Source organism: Lithobates pipiens, unplaced genomic scaffold (assembly GCF_037356315.1).
Source record: "Lithobates pipiens isolate NorthernLeopardFrog02 unplaced genomic scaffold, aLitPip1_a1.2 Scaffold_8, whole genome shotgun sequence".
Taxonomy (NCBI): Eukaryota; Metazoa; Chordata; class Amphibia; order Anura; family Ranidae; genus Lithobates; species Lithobates pipiens.
The window spans coordinates 30,110,849-30,133,305 of NW_027507903.1; the positions used below are offsets into that span (position 1 = coordinate 30,110,849).

The 22,457-nt window shown below is 43.5% G+C and overlaps 1 protein-coding gene across 2 annotated transcripts in view; it reads right to left on the reverse strand.

Moving 5' to 3' along the window:
- Positions 1–22,457, reverse strand: part of SLCO3A1 (solute carrier organic anion transporter family member 3A1) — a 546,291-nt gene that overhangs the window by 136,870 nt on the left and 386,964 nt on the right. For both annotated transcript variants that reach the window (XM_077472554.1, XM_077472553.1), the window contains exon 5: positions 2,476–2,640. In XM_077472554.1, coding sequence (XP_077328680.1) covers positions 2,476–2,640 — 165 coding nt within the window. The remainder of the gene's footprint in view (positions 1–2,475; positions 2,641–22,457) is intronic.

Below are 22,457 nucleotides of genomic sequence, written 5' to 3' on the forward strand. Positions count from 1 at the left end.
ATTATTCTTGATATACAGGCATACCCTTCCCCCCTTTTACCCTCTCTATCCCTGCGATAAAGGATATATACTTAAATGGTTCTGGCACTCTCCTTCTTCACGCCAGATCACCAGCCTGTGGGTGGTCCCTTGGTGTCATCACGTGCAATGCAAGGCTATTAACCATGCATTGTACGTGAAAGCCTGGAGTGCAACCGTGCCAAAGTGCCTTAGACAGGAGACAACATTGGACCAGTCACAGATCGAGGGAGAATGCTGGAATGGGAGAATAAGGTATTTTTCTTAATCATGAACCTAGGCCTAACCTTACCCCGCTCCAGCAGGCTCTGCCACTCTCCTTCTTCATGCTGAATCACTAACCTTTGGGTGATCCCTTGGCATCATCACGTGCAAAGCAAGGCTATTAACCATGCATTGTACGTGAAATTGGCTGGAATGGGGAATGAGGCATTTTTCTTATTCATGAACCTAGGCCTATTCTTGTCCTAACCCTTCCCCCGATCCAACAGGCTCTGCTGCTCTTCCTTCTTCATGCCGAATCACCAGCCTTTGGGCGGTCCCTTGGCCAAATCATATGCAATGCAAGGCTAATAAATATGCATTATGTGTGAAGGTAGCTGAAGTGCAACCATGGCCAAAGTGCCTTAAAGTATAGGCATCATTGGACCAGTCGCATGGTTTGAGGAGCCTGCTGGAATGGGGAATAGCGTATTCCTCTTATTCATGGACCTCTAGACCTAACAGAAAGTTGGAGGGGGAGAGCCACAGTAAGAGCAGATTTTGTCTAATTTTTGGAGTTTAGCTTCTGGTGAACTAGAAGAATAGGGAGAAAGTGTGTTACATGTGGCATGGCTGACTTTCTGTTCTATATTCCCAAAAAAATAAAACAACAGCAATCTGACAATTCTAAGCCTATTTTGGTCTACAATAGCAATTAAAAATAGACTGTAGGGGAAATTTATTAAAACTCAGCTTCCAGATTTTATTATCAAAGTTTAACTGAATAAGCTGAAGTTAGAAGCCGATTGGCTATCAGGTACAGCTGTACCAGATTTTTCTCTAGTTTTAGTAAATCTCCCCTAAAGTATCCAGGGCCCAGCAATGCGCTGCTGAAATAGTCAATATTTAATAACGTTTGGCCTCTGAAATAATTTCAAAAGTTCAAATGATGAATCCCCTAAACTATGCAATGACCCCTATGTAGCGCCGGCTCCTGAAGAGCACGCGCTATATGCTTTGAAATTTAATGTTACACCTAAACTGCAGTTTGGTTTGGGTATAATTGTTCCAAATTTTGACTTCAGCATCATTCTGACTGGAGTATAGGGTGTTCGGCCTGGCCATAGGGGGCGCTGTCTCTTCTGGCAGGCATTGAAACACAGTTTGGTTGGGTGCTTTAAGGTTACTTTCTCTCGGAGCCCGCCCAGTGGGAGTGTCACTCTTGCTGTGCTTTCTGGGAGAGGGTACTTAAGATGTGGATGTCACGTGGTTCGGGGTTCCAGTCCAGAAGGATGTTCTGACTTCATGGTCCTGGTCCTCCCGACAAGCCCCCAGAAAGGCTATGGCCTGGGGTGCAGATCCACCCAACTTTATGTCTCGGGGCTGGCTAGTCCGAGGCAAAGAAACTAAGGAAGGGATTCGGAGGTAGTCCGGTGCCCTCTCCGGTTGTGGAGAGGCCCAGCAACTTCGTAGCTATCCAAGGGAGGACTCTTCAGAAGAAGGCCATGCACGGGTTGGCTTCTTAGCAAGAGCCTGGTAGGGCTGAAGTACCTAAGTGAATCCAGTTTCGTGGGTATCGCCAAACCGGCTGAAAGATACTGGTACCACACGAGTGTTTCTACAAGTATTCAAGTTTCCTTGTTCATGTTCTACAACAAAGTCTGTGGCAGAGACTTATTCCTACAACAAAGTCTGTGGCAGAGACTTATTCCTGATTTAAGCACCTTGTTGGCTGCTAGGCCTTGTGAGAGAGGGACTGTCCAACTAGAGTGAACATCCGGCTGTGAATGGTTATTCTCTGGATTTAGTCAAAGCAAGCAAGTCCTTTATTGTTGACTTTGATACTAAGAGTACCTGGACTTTTCCCCTAACCCTCTGATCCTACACTAGAGACTGTTCGTTAACTACGTTTTTGCAAATAAAAATCCCTTTAAGCGGATCTATCGTCAGTCTCTAAAGTTTCTGGGGCATCTACCACAGGAAACCCCTAGACGAAAATCGAGGTGAAGAAGGTAACGGTAAGCCCAATCAAACGAGCAGCTCCTTCGGGGGTTAGTGCTACACCTACAAAACATGCTTTTCTCCTGAATGAGCCATAACTTAAATAAACATGAAATTAGACCTCCAACACATTAAACTTCGTGTTTCACAGTTCTGCAAAAATTACACTTTTGAACAATGCTGCTAAACATCTAGACTCAACACTAAAGCGGCATGCAAATAAAGACATTTCTATGCTCTTTGTTTTCATCTCACCTAGCAGTTGATTGGCTGATGATGTTGTCAAGTTAAATTGCTGCTCTAGGTATTTCCCCAGGAAAGCTGCAAAGCCAGCCACCACAGCAATTTCCATGCAGGCTGCAAGAACGATGCAGGTGAACACAGGGTTGGAGAGCAGGTGCTTTGTGACTTTTGGAATGACTGAAAAAGAACAGAGACATCTGGATGATAGTGTCAGATAGCATTAGTGTTGAATTAATTTTGACATTCAGTTGTTTATCAGACTTTCTTCTCAGTGAGCTAATACTTGGTATTTTCTGTTACAATGAAAACTACACAGGCTGAGCAGTTGACCTGTTAAAACCACTAACCTGAAAAATCGAACCTGCTGCACAGAGAATACTGTGAATGCATTAAACAAGGCTGTTTTATTAAAGGCAAAATAGATCTTGTCTTGGGGACCCCAAGACAAGAGCCTACTTAGGGCTCATGCACATTGCAGCTCAAAGAACAGGCTCTATTTTTTTCTGCCTAGAAACTCCCCTCCATGTTAGCCAAAGGGTTTAACCACTTGCTTACTGGACAACTAAACCCCCCTCCGGCCCAGACCAATTTTCAGCTTTTAGCTCTGTCACTCTTTGAATGATAATTGTGCGGTCATACAACACTGTATCCAAATGAAATTTTTAGCATTTTTTCCCACAAATAGAGCTTTCTTTTGGTGGTATTTGATCACCTCTGGGTTTTTTATTTTTTAATACATTTTGCAAACAGTTAATTTTAATTTGGCTAGCCGGATGATGTCCCCGCCTATTATGATGTCACAGTCCCAGCATCCTCTGGGGCTGTGACATCATAATGGGCGGGGACATCATCCGGCGATGTCCCTATATAAGTCGCCGCACGCCGTGTCCCCGTCATTGTGAGCAGAGACATCGACGAGGCAACATCTGAAGAGAAGAAGAGAACAGAAGAACAGAAGACGGCGACAGCGGCGACAGAAGACCGGGCCACCGCCTGTAAAAGAGCTAGAAGAAGGCGTGGTGGCCCGGCAAGAAGAACCGGAGAGGGGGGACAAGACCCCCGAAGTCTGAAGAAGAGGGCGGCGGCGAAGAAGCAAGCCGGGCTCCTCCGTTAGTAAAAGAGCTGCAGAAGATAGCGGAGGAGTCCGGCGAGAAGACCCCTGAAGACGGAAGACCCCCGGAGCTGTGCAATAAACTATTTTAACCCTTGTGTGTTGTGTTTTTTTTTTTTTTTTACAGGTGAATGGGTAGGGGTACATTGTACCCCATACTCATTCACATAGGGTGGGGGGCCGGGATCCAGGGGCCCCCTTATTAAAGAGGGCTCCCGGATTCCAATAAGCCCCCCGCCCGCAGGCCCCGACAACCAACGGCCAGGGTTGACGGGAAGAGGCCCTTGTCCTCATCAACATGGGGACAAGGTGCTTTGGGGTGTTGAGGGCACGTGGCCTGGCACATCTCAGGAGGGGGGGGCGCTTGCTCATCCCCACCCCCTTTCCTGGCCAGCCGGGTAGCGTGCTCGGACAAGGGTCTGACGTGGACCTAGGGGGGACCCCCACGCCGATTTTTCGGCGTAGGAGTTCCCCTTAAAGTCCATACCAGGTGACGGGGCCAGCAACGCCTCCTTTGCTGGCCCCGTCTACCTGGAGACGCACTCAAAATGAGCGGACTTTTCTCCGTGCGGGAAAAGTCCGCTCATTTCAAAAGTACGGCGGACTAGCACACACACGGCCGTACTGTCCGCCGAAAAGTGAGTCCGGCAGACAGATTGGAGTGCAAAAATACTTTTAGTCCGCCGGACTTTTGGGTGACAAAAAGTCCGCCAGAGGCTACACACGGGCGGATCGTCTGGCGGACTTGAGTTTGCCGGACTTTTCCACCGGATTGTTTGATCGTGTGTACGTGGCATAAGACCACGTTTGAAGAGAATGCATAACACAAATCCTAAATATGTTTATGTATCTCAATAATCAGGTAATGTGGCAGCCAGACAGTCCTTTAGCCCTGGTTCACACTTGTGCGACATGAAAGTAGCACAACTTCCAGTACGACTTTGCTGTACCACTTACCTGCAACTTCAAGATGACTGTACTGACAAGAAGCATTCCTGTGCAACTTTGATGGGATCAAGTGTTTTTTTCGTAACCCCTTGATGACCGCCCCATAGCAGATTTACTGCTACAGGGCAGCCGTGCTGTGCAGGATCACGTGTATATTATATATATATATATATATATACACAAGTAATCCTGCACTTCCGGGTATCGCCAGCAGCTTGCTCCCACTGTGATTTTACACAGCGGAACCTGCAGACACGATTGTCCACTGGTACCCACTGATCATTCTGTACACTGACAGAATGCCAGTTTGCCTATGTAAACAAGGAAGATTGCCATTCTGTCAGTACAGAAGGCATGGATCCTGTTTTCCTGCAAAGCAGGAACACCGATCCATGCCTTCCATTAGTACAAGTACCTCTTCTACTACCCTAAAACACCAGCTAAGCACACTACTGATGTTAACCCCTTCCCTGCCAGTGTCATTAGTACAGTGACAGTGCATACTTTTTAGCACTGATCACTATATTAGTGTCACTGGTCCCCAAAAAAGTGTCAAAAGTGTCACTTTGTGTCCAATTTGTCTGCCGCAATATCGCAGTCCCACTGTAAGTCACTGATTGCTGCAATTACTAGTAAAAATATATATATATATATATATATATATATATCCCATAGTTTGTAGACGCTATACATTTTACACAAACCAATCAATATACGCTTATTGGGATTTTTTTTTTTTGTATTGGCCTAAATTTGAATTTTTAGTTTTTTTTATTATGTTTTATAGCAGAGAGTAAAAAAAATAATTTTTACCACCAAAAGAAAGCTCTATTTGTGGGAAAAAAAGGACATAAATTTTATTCAGGTACAGCGTCACACGACTGCGCAATTGTCAGTTAAAGTAACGTAGTGCCATATCGCAAAAGAAAATGGCCTGGTCAGGAAGGGGGGTAAGTCTCTTTGCATGTTTTTCAAAAGCCCCAAAGTAGCTCTAGAACGCTTTTAGTCATGGAGTGTCACTTCTTTCAGTGCGCATACATGGCAAGCGACTTGTCATGCGACTTCGAAGTCCAAAGCTGCATGACAAGTCGTATTGGTGTGAACCAGGGCTTAAAAGCAACTTACCCCTATCAAGTAAAGAGCTTTGTCGAATTGAACTATCTTCATAAAAGACGTTTTGTGCTGCAGAAAAGCACGCATAGGCATAAGCACGCATATGCTAACCTTGATTGGGGTGTCATTAACAATTAGACTGCATTTACATCTGCATGCAACCTGCACAGAAAATTAGTACTTTGCTGCACATTTCAGAAATGTTTGCCATAATGGGGCAAGGCAGGCGCGATGCGCGTTTACAAAATGTGCACATTTGCGTGGGATTCGCACATTCAGAAATGCGCAGATGTAAATACAATAATTGTTCATGACACCCCAATAGCAGACGTGTATTTTCCCGCGTGACAAAATGTGCTAAAAAAATGTGCGACTGAAATGTTTGAGAGCTACTAAGGGGCATTTGTTCCGCGCAGGGAGGTCCGTTTAAGTCAGTGCATATTTAGGCATAAAAATAATATGAGCAAGAACATGCTTTCAGGCTATGCTCAGGTGTGGGGGCGAAGTTTTTAGGCACCAAATAGATCCACAAAAGTGACATGCTAAACCTATTCTGATGTGACTTCTGTGAGATAACATAGAAGTCTATGGAACCAAGAAAAAAGTTTTTTTTTGCTGTGACCAATTAAGGTGCCACCCTCAAAATATATGGGAAGCGACTTGTCATGCAGCTTCGAAGTCCAAAGCTGCATGACAAGTCGCATTGATGTGAACCATGGCTTAAAAGCAACTTCCCCCATCAAGTAAAGAGCTTTGCTGAATTGAACTATCTTCATAAAGGATTTTCCCAGGATATGAAAAAGCCAAGGTCATTTGTGCGGTGGACAACCCTTCCATGGGATCTCACTGTTCATCTAGATCTGGAGGACTGCAGTAAAATCTATGAAATGTTCCTTTAATCCAACCATTTTGGTTCTTCTTCAGTGGTATTGGGTACCAGCTCAAATAGCTTACGTTAACCCGAGTTACAGTGACAGGTGATTCAGGTAGTGTGACCTACGTGGGGAAGTACCACATACTTGGTGGTTTTGCCCAAAGTTGACTGCATTTTGGTCCAGAACGTTTGCCCTCCTTCAAACTCTGTTGAATAAATGTGTCCCAAAAGATGCAAGGATAGCCCTTCTACACCATATAATTCCAGGCCTTATTTCACACCAACAGAAATTATTATTCACAATTTATATAGTGCCACCAGTTTACGCAGCACTTTACAATGTAGAGGGGGGACAACACAATGTACAGTACAGTTCAATACAGAAGGGACAGGAGGGCCCTGCTTGTAGAGCTTACATTCTAAAGGGAGGGGGTGGTGGTACAAAAGGTAATAGATGCAGGGAATGATTTGATGGGGGTGGCTCGGGGACAGTTGTTGGGTGGGTGTGGGATAGGCTTCCCTGAATAAGTGAGTTTTCAGGGATCTCCTAAAGGTGGACAGGTCAGGGGCTGATTGGATATACCGGGGCAGGAAATTCCAGAGGATGGGAGAGGCTCTGGATTCGTGAAATTAGTGATATTCTTTCTGAGGTCTAAACAAATGATAGCCGAAACCTTGAAGACGCCCATAGTCCATTTTCAAGAATCCAAAGACTGCATGAATACGATGCTGGTTAATGAGAAATGGCCCAGTGCTCTAAAAAACACAGAATCAAAATTTCTTAAAAATATATGAGCCGTATGCCTTTCAATATTTGAACTCTTTTAGCCTAAGTAACTTCTAGTCATCTTGATAAGCTCCTGGACAAGGTCCAAGGGGGATATATTCATATGTATCCGTACCAGTATACCAGTAAGCCAACCTGTGACTGGTCCCCAACCCCTTTTCTCGATTCTGGGCCATGATCTCCTTCTTTAATCCCTCCCATCCCCCAGGGTTTCTTTAGCCAGCCTGTCTTACCAATTGACCTTATAACCTCCCTTCGCATTGCTTTCTTCTGTCTGTACCTACAGGCCCAACAATAATCTGGACCCCAAATGTATGGGTTGTGACTAATAAGACCACTCCAAACACCATCCTCTAGAAGCCTTGCCTCTGATGACCTCTCAAATGGTTCCATATCTATATCATTTATACACAACGGTGAGGAAAGAGAAGTTGTTGTATAGAAATTGCCAAGAGTAGGGCAAGAAGGGTTACCAACACTAAAAGGCTGCTAGACAGGGGGTACAGGACATAACACCACATTTCCCCCTGCTAGCCTAGTTGCTGGGTTCTCTTATTATTATGGCAATGGAATCAGAATTAATAGTCCTTTGCCCCTGCAAGGTCTATAGAGAATGTTGGATTATACAGAACTAATATCATTCTACAGAGCATTCTCCTTTCAAGATTAACCCTTTTTTGAGTAGAAGTGTCTAATTGAGCACATAAATTTGAAAGTGGTTACTCTGAAGTAGGAAATTTGGTTAATGGATCCAATATCAAATTTTCTACATCAGTAAACATCTTAATTATTTTAATGATAACACAGCTTGATCTGGAAGTCATCATAATGTATGCTTGCACTCCTTTGTCTTAATAAGTTGTGACTAATTTCGCACAGAATTAAAAGTGATAATCTATCTGTTTAACATTTAAATCAGCAAAGTGTTAGAAAGGGTTTTTGGTAGCGTTCATGCTGCATGATAAAAAAGTTAAGTAGGCTTTATGAATGGAGCCAATGCATTTTAATATCCATATTAAAGACAATTCCATCACTATGAATGATGATCAAGCTTTGGATTCTGAAGAAACAGGCCTTTAAGTTACAAAGCAACCAGCTAGACACAGTGAACCCTTTTAACCAATCAGTAGACTGCCCTAAATCAAAGTTAAAGCAGATTTTCACACATTTCAGTGACTTGGCTCCTTTGCATGCCACCGATCCTCCGCTGCACAACTTTCAGGTTCCTTTTTTTTTTTTTGTTATTTAAATTTACACCCACCTCCCCATCCTCCATCATTTACCTAGGAGATTGACGTTAGTGCTCCGGCGCCTCCTGGGATATACAGTAGGACAATAATAATTTGATCCCCTGCAGATTTTGTAAGTTTGCCCACTTACCAAGAACTTAGGGTCTATAATTTTTATCATAGGTGTATTTTAAATGATAGAGACAAAATATCATTCAAAAATCCTGAAAAAACCCATGATATAAATTGAGATGCAGTTCAGTGAGTAAAATACGTATTTGATCCCCTACCAACCATCAACAATTCTGGCTCCCAGAGACTGGCTACAGTATGTGCTCATGTGGTACACAGATTAGTCCTGTCAATTTAAGAAGGTGCTCCTAATGATTTGTTCTGTGTATAAAAGATACCTGTCCACAGAATATTTTTCTTCCATTCAAACCTCAAGAGCTGTCAAAGAACATCAGGGACAAGATTGTAGACCTGCACAAGGCTGGAATGGGCTACAGGACCATCAGCAAGAAGCTTGGTGAGAAGAAGACAACTGTTGGAGGGATTATTCACGAATGGAAGAAATACAAAATAATCATCAATCATCCTCGGTCTGGAGCTCCATGAAAGATTTTGCCTCATGGGGAAAGGATGATCATAAGAAAAGTGAGGGATCAGCCCAGATCTACACGGGAGGAGCTTGTGAATGATCTCAAGGCACCAAACAAACCATTGGTAACACAATACGTCTCCATGGATTGAAATCCTGCAGCGCCCAAATGGTCCCCCTCCTCAAGAAGGCAGATGTACAGGCCAATCTGAAGTTTTCCAATGAACATCTAAATGATTCAGAGAAGGATTGAGAGAAAGTGTTGTGGTCAGATGAGACCAAAATTGAGCTCTTTGGCATTAATTTGACTCGCCGTGTTTGTAGGAAGAAAAAAATGCTGGCTATGACCCTAAGAACACCATCCCTACAGTAAAGCACGGAGGTGGAAACATTATGCTTTAGGGCGGTTTCTCTGTTAAAGGTACAGGCCAAATTTGCCGCATTGAGGGGTCAATGGACAGGGTCATGTATTGTAAAATTTTGGGTGAGAACCCTGTTCTTTCAGCCAGAACACTGACGATTGGTTGTGGAGGAGTCTTCCAGCATGACAATGACCCAAAACATACCAACACGGCAACAAAGGAGTAGCTCAAGAAGAAGCACATTAAGGTCATGGAGTGGCCTAGCCAGTCTCCTGACCTTAAACCTATAGAAAATGTATGGAGGGAGCTGAAAATTTGAGTTTCCAAACCTTAAGGATTTAGAGAAGATCTGTAAAGAAGAGTAGGCTAAAATCCCTCCTGAGCTGTGTGCAAACCTAGTAACCAACTACAAGAAATGTCTTACCTCTGTGCTTGCCAACAAAGGATTCTCCACTAAGTACTAAGTCATGTTTTGCTTGGGGATTAAATACTCTTTATTCTGTAAAATGGGTGGTACTGGGAGGTGGGTAAGGGGTGGAACCAAGAGTAAATTCTTGGATGTGGGTAGGGGGCGGAACCAAGGGCCTGTGCTCGGAGGTGGGTAAGAGGCGGAACCAAGGGTCGGTGCTTGGAGGTGGGTAGGGGGCGGAACCAAAGGTCAGTGCTCGAAAGTGGGTAGGGGGCAGAATCAAGGGTAGGTTCTCGGAGGTGGGTAGGGGCAGAACCAAGGGTAGGTGCTCGGAGGTGGGTAGGGGCAGAACCAAGGGTCAATGCTCGAATGTGGGTAAGGGGGCGGAACCAAAGGTCGGTGCTTGGAGGTGGCTAATGGGCCGAGACACAAAGTAAATAATAACAGGGGAGTTCCTGCACCTAATCTCTGAGAAAAAAAAGCCCTGGATATAAGTCATTAATCAACTTTGATATGTATTATCTAGTTGGTTTTGATACGGCTGACTATCTATTTTCCTTCTGCGCTTAGTTAAATCTTTCTTATCTTACAAGTAAAGAAAGGAGTATTTTATGGAAGAAGTAATATTTTTATTTCTATGGACTTAGAGTTACATGTATATTAACAACTACCATGGATCTCATGCTGAGATTATGGAAGGAAACTGTAGACATGCAAAATTTTAACAGCTCTCAATCGAACGTACCCTTTGATTGCTTTCAGTCTATGGTGTGACCAATATAAACTTATTATGCTGCTATATGGAATGTTATTTCTTTTTCAATCCTATGGGGATATTATAATGAGGACACAAACATCTTTTTGCAGTCACATAGACATGAGGAAATAAAAGACATTAAAGACATGGCTGGCCAGTCCCTCATTAGTCCCAGTGATAACCTGCTGGCACTCTATGTCATTAGGTGATCTCCTGCTGGCCACGCTTCGCAATATGCCGCATAGTTGCATGATGCAACAGTACCCATGAATATTAAAGAAGAAATTAGCTAGAGGACAAGGAAAGACATTTGAGAAGGCCACAGAGATGAAGTTCACCCTTGTTATGTGCGAGTCAAGATAACAAGATTTTACTCCTGATCAGATAAAGAAAAGTAATTTTTATTTTGTGATAAACCAGCAATGATATATTCTCACGGGCCCAGCTTCAATGCATGATGTGCATTTTTACACTGAACATCAACTTGCTGGCAGAAGTCGTCTTGTCTAATGACTCATTCACATAGTTGGTAAAAAATGGGCGGTTTGACTGCCTCCCGACAGCCCACTGGAAGCCTAACAAGGCAGCTAGAGGAGATCGTATACAATTGTGTCAAATTTGACTCAGCTTGTTGAGTTTGACAGGTGGCACCACCCACGACTCGCCCATTGAAGTTAATAGGACCATTGTCACTGAAATCAATAGGATCATGATAGTTCCATTCAAAATCGTGATTCAGAAAAAAAAAAATATATACCATTCAGGCAGCAGCGGCCTTACCTCCTTAATGTGCTACCATGGTCCATAAAACATGATCCACCGTTAATCCATTTTCAGAATATGTCACCATGTCACCCTAGCCTAAAAGTAAGCAGGGGAAGGCAATGTTTAGCACTCCAGCTGCTGTGAAACTACAAGTCCCAAGGGGCATCGCAAGACTTTGACATCCACATCCTCAAATGCTTCTCTGCTCAGTGTTTGCTGCTGAATGACTGACTGCTTATTATTGCTTAATAACTGTGGGCTAGCTCTATACAACAATTCTTTGTCAGCAAACTCCAATGCATCAGATTACATATAGTACATAATACTATCAAACAACGATTCCCTTCCATTTAATTGTGCCTCTCTCTGGAAACCAATTAAATGCAACATAGGAAGGACATACAAACAATTTGCCACTGTCCTCAACTATAACTGGCCATTGCAGGAAGGAGCTCATGAAAGGGCAATGCATGCAATATAAAACCATAGAAATTCCCTGCTCAACATACCGACCAGCCTGCAAACAACTGAATTTTCCTGGCTAACAGTATGCGTTAAAAACAGAGGTTACATCTGCACACATTTGCAAAATACATGTGCAAGCTCCAGAGCCCCGTCAAGGCACCCCAGTACTTTCTCTAGTCCTAACTAGGGCCAAAAACGTAGTTACGCTTACCGGTAACAGTATTTCTACAAGTCTTTCAGGACAGCACCTGGAGAGAGCACAGCTCCACCTAATTTCCCAGGAAACACTGCAGTCACGACTCTAAAGCCTGGACACTTCCACCATGGCCTCATTTGTTATTGAGTACCTCCAGCCATGCTGGAAAATATAGGCAGCAATAATACAGTGAAATCACAATCAAGGGGGGGTCATAGGTACTGTCCTGAAAGACTTGTAGAAATACCATTACTGGTAAGTGTAACTAAGGTTTTCTCAAATCATCTTTCAGGACAGCACCTGGAGATAAGCGAGTATTTATTCTAGGGTGGGACCACCGCCTGCAGGACCTTCCTGCCAAAAGATTGCTCTGCTGCTGAGAGCAAGTCCACCTTATAGTGACAAGTGAAAGTGGAGAAACATGTCCACATGGCTGCTTTGCTGACTCCTCTTGGCAAAGCCCCAGCTCGTTCCGCCCAGGATATTGCCACAGCACTAGTTGAATGGGACACTACCCCTGCAGGAGGTTTTACTTCTGAGGCCCTATAAGCTTCTTTGATGGCCATCCGAAGCCATCTTTCAATTGTGTTTTTGGAAGCGCCGAAAACCCTTACGAAGGGCCGAGAATGGAATGAACAGAGAATTCAATTTTCTAAACCCCCTTGTAATCTCCAGATAGTGTAAAAGACATCTTATTACGTCCAAACAGTGAAACTTCTTTTCTTTAGGACAGGACAATAATGGACAGAAAGTTGGGGAGAACTATCTCCTAGGATCTATGGAAAACTGAAGAGACCTTAGGTAAAAACCCCGGGTCTGCACTCAGAACTACCTGGTCTGGAAAAAAAAAGTCAAAAAAGTTTCAATAATAGACAAGGCCTGCAGCTCGCTGACCCTTGTAGCTGAGGTAGCGGCCGCTAATAACACTAGTTTTAAAGACCAATCTTTAATCATAGCCTCCTCTGGTGGTTCAAAATTCCTTTTAGTCAGACCCCGTAAAACCACTGACAAATCCCACTTGGGCCAGTGCCTTAAAAAAAAAAAAAATTGATCAAAAGGTCCTGAGATAGCCGACTCTCTAAAAATACCGACAAAGCGGCTACCTGCACTATTAAAAAGGTACTGGCCGCCAGACCCTTCTCCATTCTGTCATTTTTTTTTTTAAGTGCACCAGGAATTGAAACATTTCCATGTTTTTAAAATAAAAGGCCCTTGTGACCCTTTTCCTGTTATGTAGCAACATAGAAATTAATTTATCGGACAAACTCTTTTTCTTCAGTATTTACTCCTCATTATCCAGGCTGCCAGCCTGAAATGTTCTACGTTGGGAATGAAGAAAGGGTCCCTGACTCAGCAGGTCCCCTCGCAGGGATACAAACCAATAGGGTTCTACTGCTAACTTCAGCAGGGTAGAGATCCATCCCCTCTTGGAACAATAGGAGCCTACTAGAATTAGGTTTGTGGTCTCTCCCTGTAACTTTTTGAGAACTAGAGGGATCATTTAAACGGGGGGAAAGCAAAACACAAGCAGAAGCTCCAAGGTTGGGCCAGTTCGTCTAGACCCACCGCTTGGTCCTGCATGTTGAGAGAAGTAAACTGGTACTTTTGCATTTGTTTGAGATGCAAGAAGGTCAGTCTGGGGAACTCTCCATCTGTCTACTATCATCTGGAAGCTTTCTGCATTCAGGCTCCATTCTGATTCTAGTACTCATCTTCTGCTTAAGAAGTCTGCTACTTGCCCTTTAGATGCCCTGTTGTAAGGGATGAAAAATTGTCCTCTGCCGATATCAGAATCCAGAGGTCCAAGGCCAGAAGAACCCTGCTTCTTGTGCCTCCCTGCCTTGAGATGTAGGTTACCGCCGTGGCATTGTCTGATATTTGAATGTGCTGGCCCTTGATTATTTCTTTGAATGACCACAGCCCCAGGAGAATGGCCCTCCGCTCTCTCCAGTTAGAGCATCCCCTGGTTTCCCTGTACGTCCAGAACCTCTGGGCCATCTGGCTCTTGAAATGCGCGCCACATCACCAGGAGCTTGCGCCTGTTGTTAAGGTCTTTGCTGCTGGAAAGTTCCAAAATAAGCCCCTGTTTAAGTTTGCTTGACTCCACCAACTTTCTCTAATGACTCCCTGTAAGACAAATTCTGCAGAATTGCCTGCTGGAGATTTCTTGAATGGAGATGGGCCCCCTAAAAAGCTGGGATTGAGGCTGTGTGAAAGCCTGTGTCTTGCCTCCTTTGAAGCCTGGGTTTGGTGAAAAGGACAAAAATTATTTTTCACCTGCGGGGTAACTTTCTTTTTCGCTGGGAAGCTCTTCCTTTTATCTACCGTTCTGTCTAAAATGGCGTCAAGATCAGGGCCAAACACCAGATCCCCCTCTGGAGTGTGGATTATTTTTCCCACATTACTCTACTCAGCCAGTGACTGTGGACTGAGCGCCTGGGAGCTCTACCATCTATATGTCATATGGGTAGTAGCACTGACTTTTATGTTTATACCAAACACCAGATCCCCCTCAAAGGGAAGTCCACACAGCTTCACTTTTGAGGCCGAATCTCCTGACCACGTTTTAACCCACAATGCTCTTTATGCTGAATTCACTAGTGCCGAAGATGCCTAAATAATGCACTACAATTTAACTACACCCACCCATTAGATTTTAGATGACTAAAATGTTATAGTCACCTAAAATGATTTTAGTCTACTAAAATGTAGGACATGAAGAAAGACAGTGTTTTTGTATGGCCAGCATAAGTGACAGCAGGCGCAGTTAGCTTTTATCAGACAACTGCCTATGACAAGGAAGTCTGTCATACATAATATGACAGTTCTATCTGAAAATCTGAAAAACTTGAATCTTTAATTTTTTCCCTTTAAATAAAAAATTTGATCTCTGATGATATTTACCAGATTAAACCTCTAATAGTATATACAGTGTATCTCTTCTGTCTGTTATTCTCAGAGTAGATTTGAGATTTTGCTCCCTAACCATATAGTTGGTTATTTATATTTATCACTGCATATACCGCATTTATCTGCATATAACACGTACCTTAACTTTAAGAGGGAGGTTTCAGGAGAAAAATTTTACACAGCCCCCCCCCCCCGACATAATACACGGACCTCCTGCATAATATACAGACCCCTGTACGACACACAGCCCCTTTTCATTATAAAGACCCCCCCTGCACTCCCAGTGCTGGGACAGGAACAGCGCTACAAGCATACCCTGAAGTTGAGAAAACGTCACACTGTCAGCCCCTTCTCATACACCACTCCTACTGTGTCACTCATTGTAAATCAAAGCTTCTAAATACCTCCATTAACGCCAGACCCAGTCATGTGACTGCTCTCCTCTCTTTCATTGCCAGTCACGTGACCGCTCTCCTCCTCCAATCAAAAGCTACACACAAGGAGGCGGTGGAGCGGAAGGGGAGAGCAGCCACAACGAGAGATGTTAATTAAGGGATTCAGAGGCTTAGATTTACATTTAGATACATAGGAGGAGCGGTATATGACAAAGGGCTGGCAGTAATGTCTTCCGAACTTTAGAGTTTACTGGCAGTGCTGTTCCACGGCCAGGAGAGGCGGGGCGGCTGACCTCACACACTCTGAATAGGTTGCTCCCGGGGCGGACCACCCGATCCCCACCCCCTGTTGGTAAAAAAACAGACATTGGTGTATAAAACACTTGCGCGGGTTAACCTCTATTTTCAGGGTAAAAAAGTATGTGTTATATGCCGATAAATACGGTAGTTATTTAATAATAAATTGCCTTCTTTTTAAACTTCACATATTAACTAAATTATACACCACAATCTTTTTAAGGTTATTATCCGATTATTCAAAACAATAATCCGCCAACTAATCGATTATGAAAATAATCATTCATTGCAGCCCTAGTCCTAACTTTACATTTTGGGAGCCTCCACAGTGGAAGCACATGCATTATAATGGATAGGCAGAGGGCAGGTGGCTGGTTGGTAAGCTGAGCAGGAAATTTCTCTGGTTTTGTTTTGCATGCGTTGCCATTCCAAGTACTCCTTGCTGCAAAGGCCAGTTATAGGAGAGTGCATTGGCTATTTGTTTGTACTGTAGAAATATTGGTGAGGGGACACAGTGGACACTTGCCCAGGGCTCTGTAACTTACGCATGTATTTGCAAATGTGTGCAAATGAAATCCCTGTTTTTAACGCATACTGTAAGCCCTTGTACACACGGTCGGAGATTCCGACAACCAAATCCATCGGAGTAATTCCGACGGATTCATTCCGGAAGAGGTCCGGAAGTGATGTTGCATACACACTGTCGGAGTAAGTTGTTGGAAAATCCATTTGTACATAACGTGATGACGTTATTTCATTAGGATGGGACTACGTTCAGGCTAGTAGCCAATAGCTTTGGTCTAGGAATTTGATCTGAGCATGCGTGGCACTTTGTCCGTCGGAGTAGGCTACACATGATCGGAGTATGTCCGATCGGAGCATTTTGTCGGAAAATTTTACCGGCAAGTTGGAAAAGTTGGTCCGTCGGATATTCAGACGGAAACAGTCCGATGCAGACCACACACAGTCGGAATATACGAAAAGATGGTCCGATAGGAAACATTCCGTCAGAATCTCCGACCGCGTGTACAAGGGCTTAGACAAGAAAAGGTGGTTGTTTGCAGGCTGGTCGGTAAGTTGAGCAGTGAATTTCTCTGGTTTTGTTTTGCATAGGAAAGACATAGTTAGTCTGGTTGAAAAAAGACACAGGTCCATCTAGTTCAACCAATAGCAGTAATCAAATATCAGTTATCAGCTACCTAAGGAAGGGTTAGGTGTTTCAGACTTAAATGAATAACCTGTGGACAGGTGAATTCAAACAGGGGAGGATTGGAGGGGAAGTGGCTGCAGCATCATAAATCTGCATTGATGTTGTGATATGGGGGATGTTTATCTCAGTGGTAGATGCATTTTAGTGAAGTCCAAAGGTTTTCTGAAAACAGAAAAGGGTTAGTGGCACATAAGGGACAGAAACCATAGGTCCATAACAGTTCAACTAAAAGTCAATGCAGTCTTGGTGGAAGTAGCCAAAGTACTTGTGGCAGCCACCCCAGAATAAGAAGCAGCTGAAACTGGAAGTGCCAGCAACCCTGGAGCACACTGGGGGCGGTTACCGGCTCTTCTGGTTTACAGCGTCCATCAGCCTACCACACAGAGCCAGTGGCTGCAACAGTAGTGAGTAGCCAACAGTCTTCAAATAAAGTGGAATTCAAAGTGTGAGAGCGCTGAAAGCTAAAAATTGGTCTGGGCAATGTCCTGTATTGAAGTGGTTAAAAAACCTCTGTGCAAATACCATGTGACATAAAAAATAGCAAAACCCACCAATTTATTCTCTAGGGCCTTTGCTTTAAAATATATCATGTTTGGAGGTTCAAAGTAATTTTCCTTAAAAAAACAAACAAACTGCCCATCACTAAAAGATTTTTGGTCTCAAATTCGAAACATCCTTCACACAATAAACTGTGCTGCTCCGAATCTAACCCCCCTGGATATCCTTCTTGGGCTAGCGATCCCATCCTGGCCCAAAAAGCTACAAACAGTATCCACCCACGTTCTAATTGCTGCAAGACTGGCTATCGCTCGTAGGTGGAAATCCTCACAACCCCCAGACCTCCTAGAGGTGATATCCATTCTAAACTCCAATTTCGAAATGGAACATATCTTCTCCAAAGCGCACCTCTCAAAGAATAAATTCCTCAGGGACTGGGACCCTTGGATCAATGACCCAAGGAGCATGCGACTGACATGATCTCTGGCACCAGATTCGTTCACCGTAACACTCTGCTACGAACTATGCCCCCATTGTTCTCCTTACAGTTAAAGTTAGATATACACAATCCTTATAACTGTTCTAAGCGATGTCTGTATTCTGTGTTATACCCAAGTAAGTTGACCACTAGGCCTTTCAATTGCAGCTGTATCTAAATTTTTGCTATATGTTTGTCTGTTATTTCAGCAATGTTGTTATCAGACTTAATGCCAATCGATGTCGACGAACATAACTCTGTAGCCAGGCCTTTCTCTTTTGTTCTTTTTACGTGATAAAATGTAATCACATCCTCCCTTCTGTGAAACATGTTTACGCTTCTGTACTGTGAATATTATCAATAAAAATCTAAGTTTAAAAAAAAAAAAAAAAAAATGTTTTTCACATGTACACAAAAAGTGGCAGAAAAAAATCCTGGCCTTCACGTAGTTATACAAGGTTTATATTTTCTTTTGTCAGTCTGTCCGACTTCGGAAAAACAGCAAAAATTAGGTTAAGCAATTTAAAATGTAAAACTATTTTACATTTAGTGTACGTGCTTTTAAACCAAATATCCACTTTTTGGATGTATTATCCCTTTTGTGTTATTAGTCTCAATGGACTTTGGCATAACCCGTTGTGCATTAGAACTGTAAAGTTTAAACCCCAGCGGGAGTTAAACGTACACTTCTCGACTACACATAAAGAGGATAGAGACGCAGCGAGAAGCTTGCTACACAGACAATAATCCCTCAATCTCACACGGTAGCTGCCTTCAACACAATAAGAAATGAGAATATAAATAAAACATCAAGGATGCTAGAATCGTCAGCCAAAATGTTTGTCTTCAAGCAGCCAGTTGTTATTTGCTGCCAAATTCAAAGCACTGTTGAAAAGATTGTCTGTTGAGGGTACTACTAGTAATTGCTCAATGATAAAAAGCTCTTATTTCTTCACAATTGCTTACAATAAGCAATACTTATCTTACGTACAGTATTTACTAATGCTAAATAATATTCACTTCTGAATGGACACCCGCCGCGCCCTGCACAGGTATAACTGCTGTCAATGAATAATAGGTGGCTGGGGGAGAACCCTACACTATATTGCCAAAAGTATTGGGACACCTGCCTGAACATGAACATTAATGGCATTCCAGTCTTAGTCCGTAGGGTTCAATATTGAATTGGCCCACCCTTATCAGTGCCCACGCTGAAGCAGAAGCCAGCAAGGTGCAGGTCGCATATGCAGAAAGCAAAGGTTGGAAGCTCAAACAGCAGAGTTGGAATCAAAGTCAGCACATCAAAGAGCAGAGTTAGAAGCTCACACAGCATGTCAAAGAGCAACTATAGAAATCTTAAACGAACAGTGTAAACATGATGCAGCTATGGCAAAGTTAAAGTGGAAGTAAACCCATAGATTTAAACAGTTTCAAAAAATGGCATGCCAGGAATGCTAACTGCACATTGGCTGTGCTCTCAACCAAACTTTCAAACCACCCAATGGCTGGTGTCATAACGGATCACATGTGCAGCACTGTGGCAGCTGAAGATTAAACAGAGGCAAAGATGGCAGCTTCCGTGGATGAAAACGATAGGGGAGTTTACTTCCACTTTAAGGGTCCTAGAGCAAGCTATCAGTGCAGACGAAGGTGCAAGTGAGAGACAGCATCAACCTCAACATAGCAGATATGGTTGATCCCCACAAACGCACTAAAGACGATGCCCTAAGTCTCACAAAGACTAGTCTTGATGACAAACCTGAATTACAGAAGCTGGAAATGTGCTTTCAGAACCACAATCAGCGATCTTGGCACTACAGCTGCCGATGAATTGGATCTGCTGATCAGATGGCTTGGTCCTCCATCTGCTGTACGTGTTAAGCCATTAAGATAAGTTTTCATGGATAATCCTACAGCAGGCCTCACAGCTGCATGGGAGTGACTAGAGCAAAGTTATGGCAGTCCAGAAGCTATAGAAAATGCCTTGTTCATGCGTCTGGAAACTTTCCCAAAGATATCTGGTAAGGACAGTGAGGAGTTCCAGAGACTGGGTGACCTTCTCATTGAGCTTCAGCTAGCCATGGCACACCCAAAACTACCAGGACGCAGTTACCTCGACACTGCCAGAGGGGTAAACCCAATCGTCTCCAAGCTCCCTTATGGTTTACAAGAGAAATGGTCTACACTAGTATCATCATACAAAAAAGAGAACAAGGTTTCCTTCCCTCCATTCTCTTTCTTCTGTGAATTCATCAGGAAAATCGCAGAGACCAAGAATGATCCAAGTTTTTCCTATGGTGAGTACAGTCTCTTCTCACCATTTTCTAAGAGTACCAGTCTTCAGGGCAACTATAGAAGCCATAGAGGCCCAGTATCCGTGAAAAAGACTGTTTTTCTTCCCACTCCTGCCACAGTTGTGGCCACGGACAGACAGGGTAGGAAGATTGAAAACCCATTCACAAGAAGCCACCCACCCTCAAAAAATGGATCGCTTTAGGAAAAAGCCTCTTGAAGAGCGTAAGGTGCTTTTAAAGACATTTAGGATATGTTTCAGGTGCTGTGCTTCTAGGGAATATTTTGCAAGGGACTGCAATGTGTCCATCAAGTGCATAGAGTATGGCTCTGAAGAACATGTGCAAGCACTTCATCCGCTTGAGCCCAGCTCTGCACAACCTGCTAACTCTCCTCCTACATTAATGCATGGAGGGAATGATACAGACCAAGTGCCGAATTCTACCATAATTTCTTCATCCTGCACTGAAGTTTGTGGAGAAGACCGCTGTGATAAGTCCTGTGCTAAAATATGCTTGGTGAACATATACCACAAGGACCAACCAGAAAAGACTCTAAAGGCATATGCTATCTTAGATGATCAGAGCAATAGATTGCTTGCAAAATCAGAACTGTTTACTCTATTAGAAATAAAAGGCGAGGCTCATCCTTACACATTGTGTACCTATAGTGGGACTACAGAGGTTTCTGAAAAGGGCTCATGGACCCATGGTATCTTCTCTCAAAGGTAACTTGCAACTACCCCTACCTACACTTGTTGAATGCAACCATATACCTGCTAACAGGGAAGGAAACTTTCCACCACCCTCACCTGAAGGTAATAGCAAATGAGATACCATCGTTTGAGAAACATGCTCAGATTATTCTTCTGTTAGGAACAGACATTCCAAGAGTTCACAATCTACACAGGCAAGTCAGTGGACCCCAAGAGGCCCCATTTTCCCAGTGTATGGATCTAGGGTGGGTCATTATACTCAATGTCTGTATAGGCAAAATGAAGAGAGCTACCAACATTTCGTCATTCAAAACAAATGTTCTACCAAATGGCCGAAACACATACTTTGAGCCATGCCCACATCACTACTGGGTAAAAGAGAAGATAGCCAGCCACGAATGGCAACATGGTAGCTCAGGTAACACAAGCCCTTTCTCCTGGCACGATGACGACTTTGGCTCTACAGTGTTTAATGCAACCAGTGAAGATGACATACTGGCTCCTTCAATGGAAGACAAAAAGTTCATCAAGGTAATGGACAATGAGTTCTTTTAAGATGACTCCAATAACTGGGTAGCACACCTATCTTTTCGTCTCCCAAGAGAGAGATTGCCCAACAACTTACAGCAGGCCATCAGTAGATTCTCCACCTTAAAGCAAAACTTAAAGCAGGAAACCAGAGATGCAAAGACACTTTGGGAACTTTATGCAAAATATATTTGACAGAGATCACGCAGAGCCTGCACTCCCACTAAAGGAGGGAGAAGAATGCTGGTACCTTTCATCCTTTGGCGTGTATCACCCATGCAAACTAGACCAAATCAGAGTTGTCTTTGATTCCAGTGCGCAGCACGAAGGTGTTTCTCTCAACAATGTGCTCCTTACAGGGCCCAGGGCCCAACTTAAATAACAGCTTAATAGGAGTCTTGATTTGCTTCAGACAAGAGCCTGTAGCAGTAATGGCAGATGTTCAACAGATGTTTCACTGCTTCATTGTCAGAGAAGACAACAGAAACTACCTCAGGTTTCTATGGCTCAAAGACAATGACATTAGCAAGGAAGTTATAGACTTTTGAATGAAGGTACATGTCTTCAGTAACAGTCCTTCCCCAGCAGTGGCAACTTACGGGCTAAGGTGAAAAGATCAGACTGGAGAAGAAGAATATGGATATGATGCTCGTCAATTTGTTGAAAGAAACTTCTACGTTGACGACGCACTCAAGTCTTTTCCAACCACTAAAGAAGCGATTGATCTCCTCACCAGAACAAAGGAGATGCTGGCTACAGCAAACCTTTGACTGCACAAGATTATATCTAACAGCCAGGAACTTATAAGTGCTTTTCACTCTGAGGACTATGCCACCAGTCTAAAAAAACCTTGATTTGGGTACAGATGTGCCTCCTGAACAGTGAAGTCTGGGTTTATTGTGGAACATCAAGCAAGACACATTCACCTTTCAAGTGTCAACTTGTGACAAACCCTTCACTAAGAGAGGAGTCCTGTCGGTGATGAATAGCATCTATGACCCCCTTGGTTTCCTTGCTCCAGTTACCATTCAAGGTAAGATTCTGTTAAGACCGT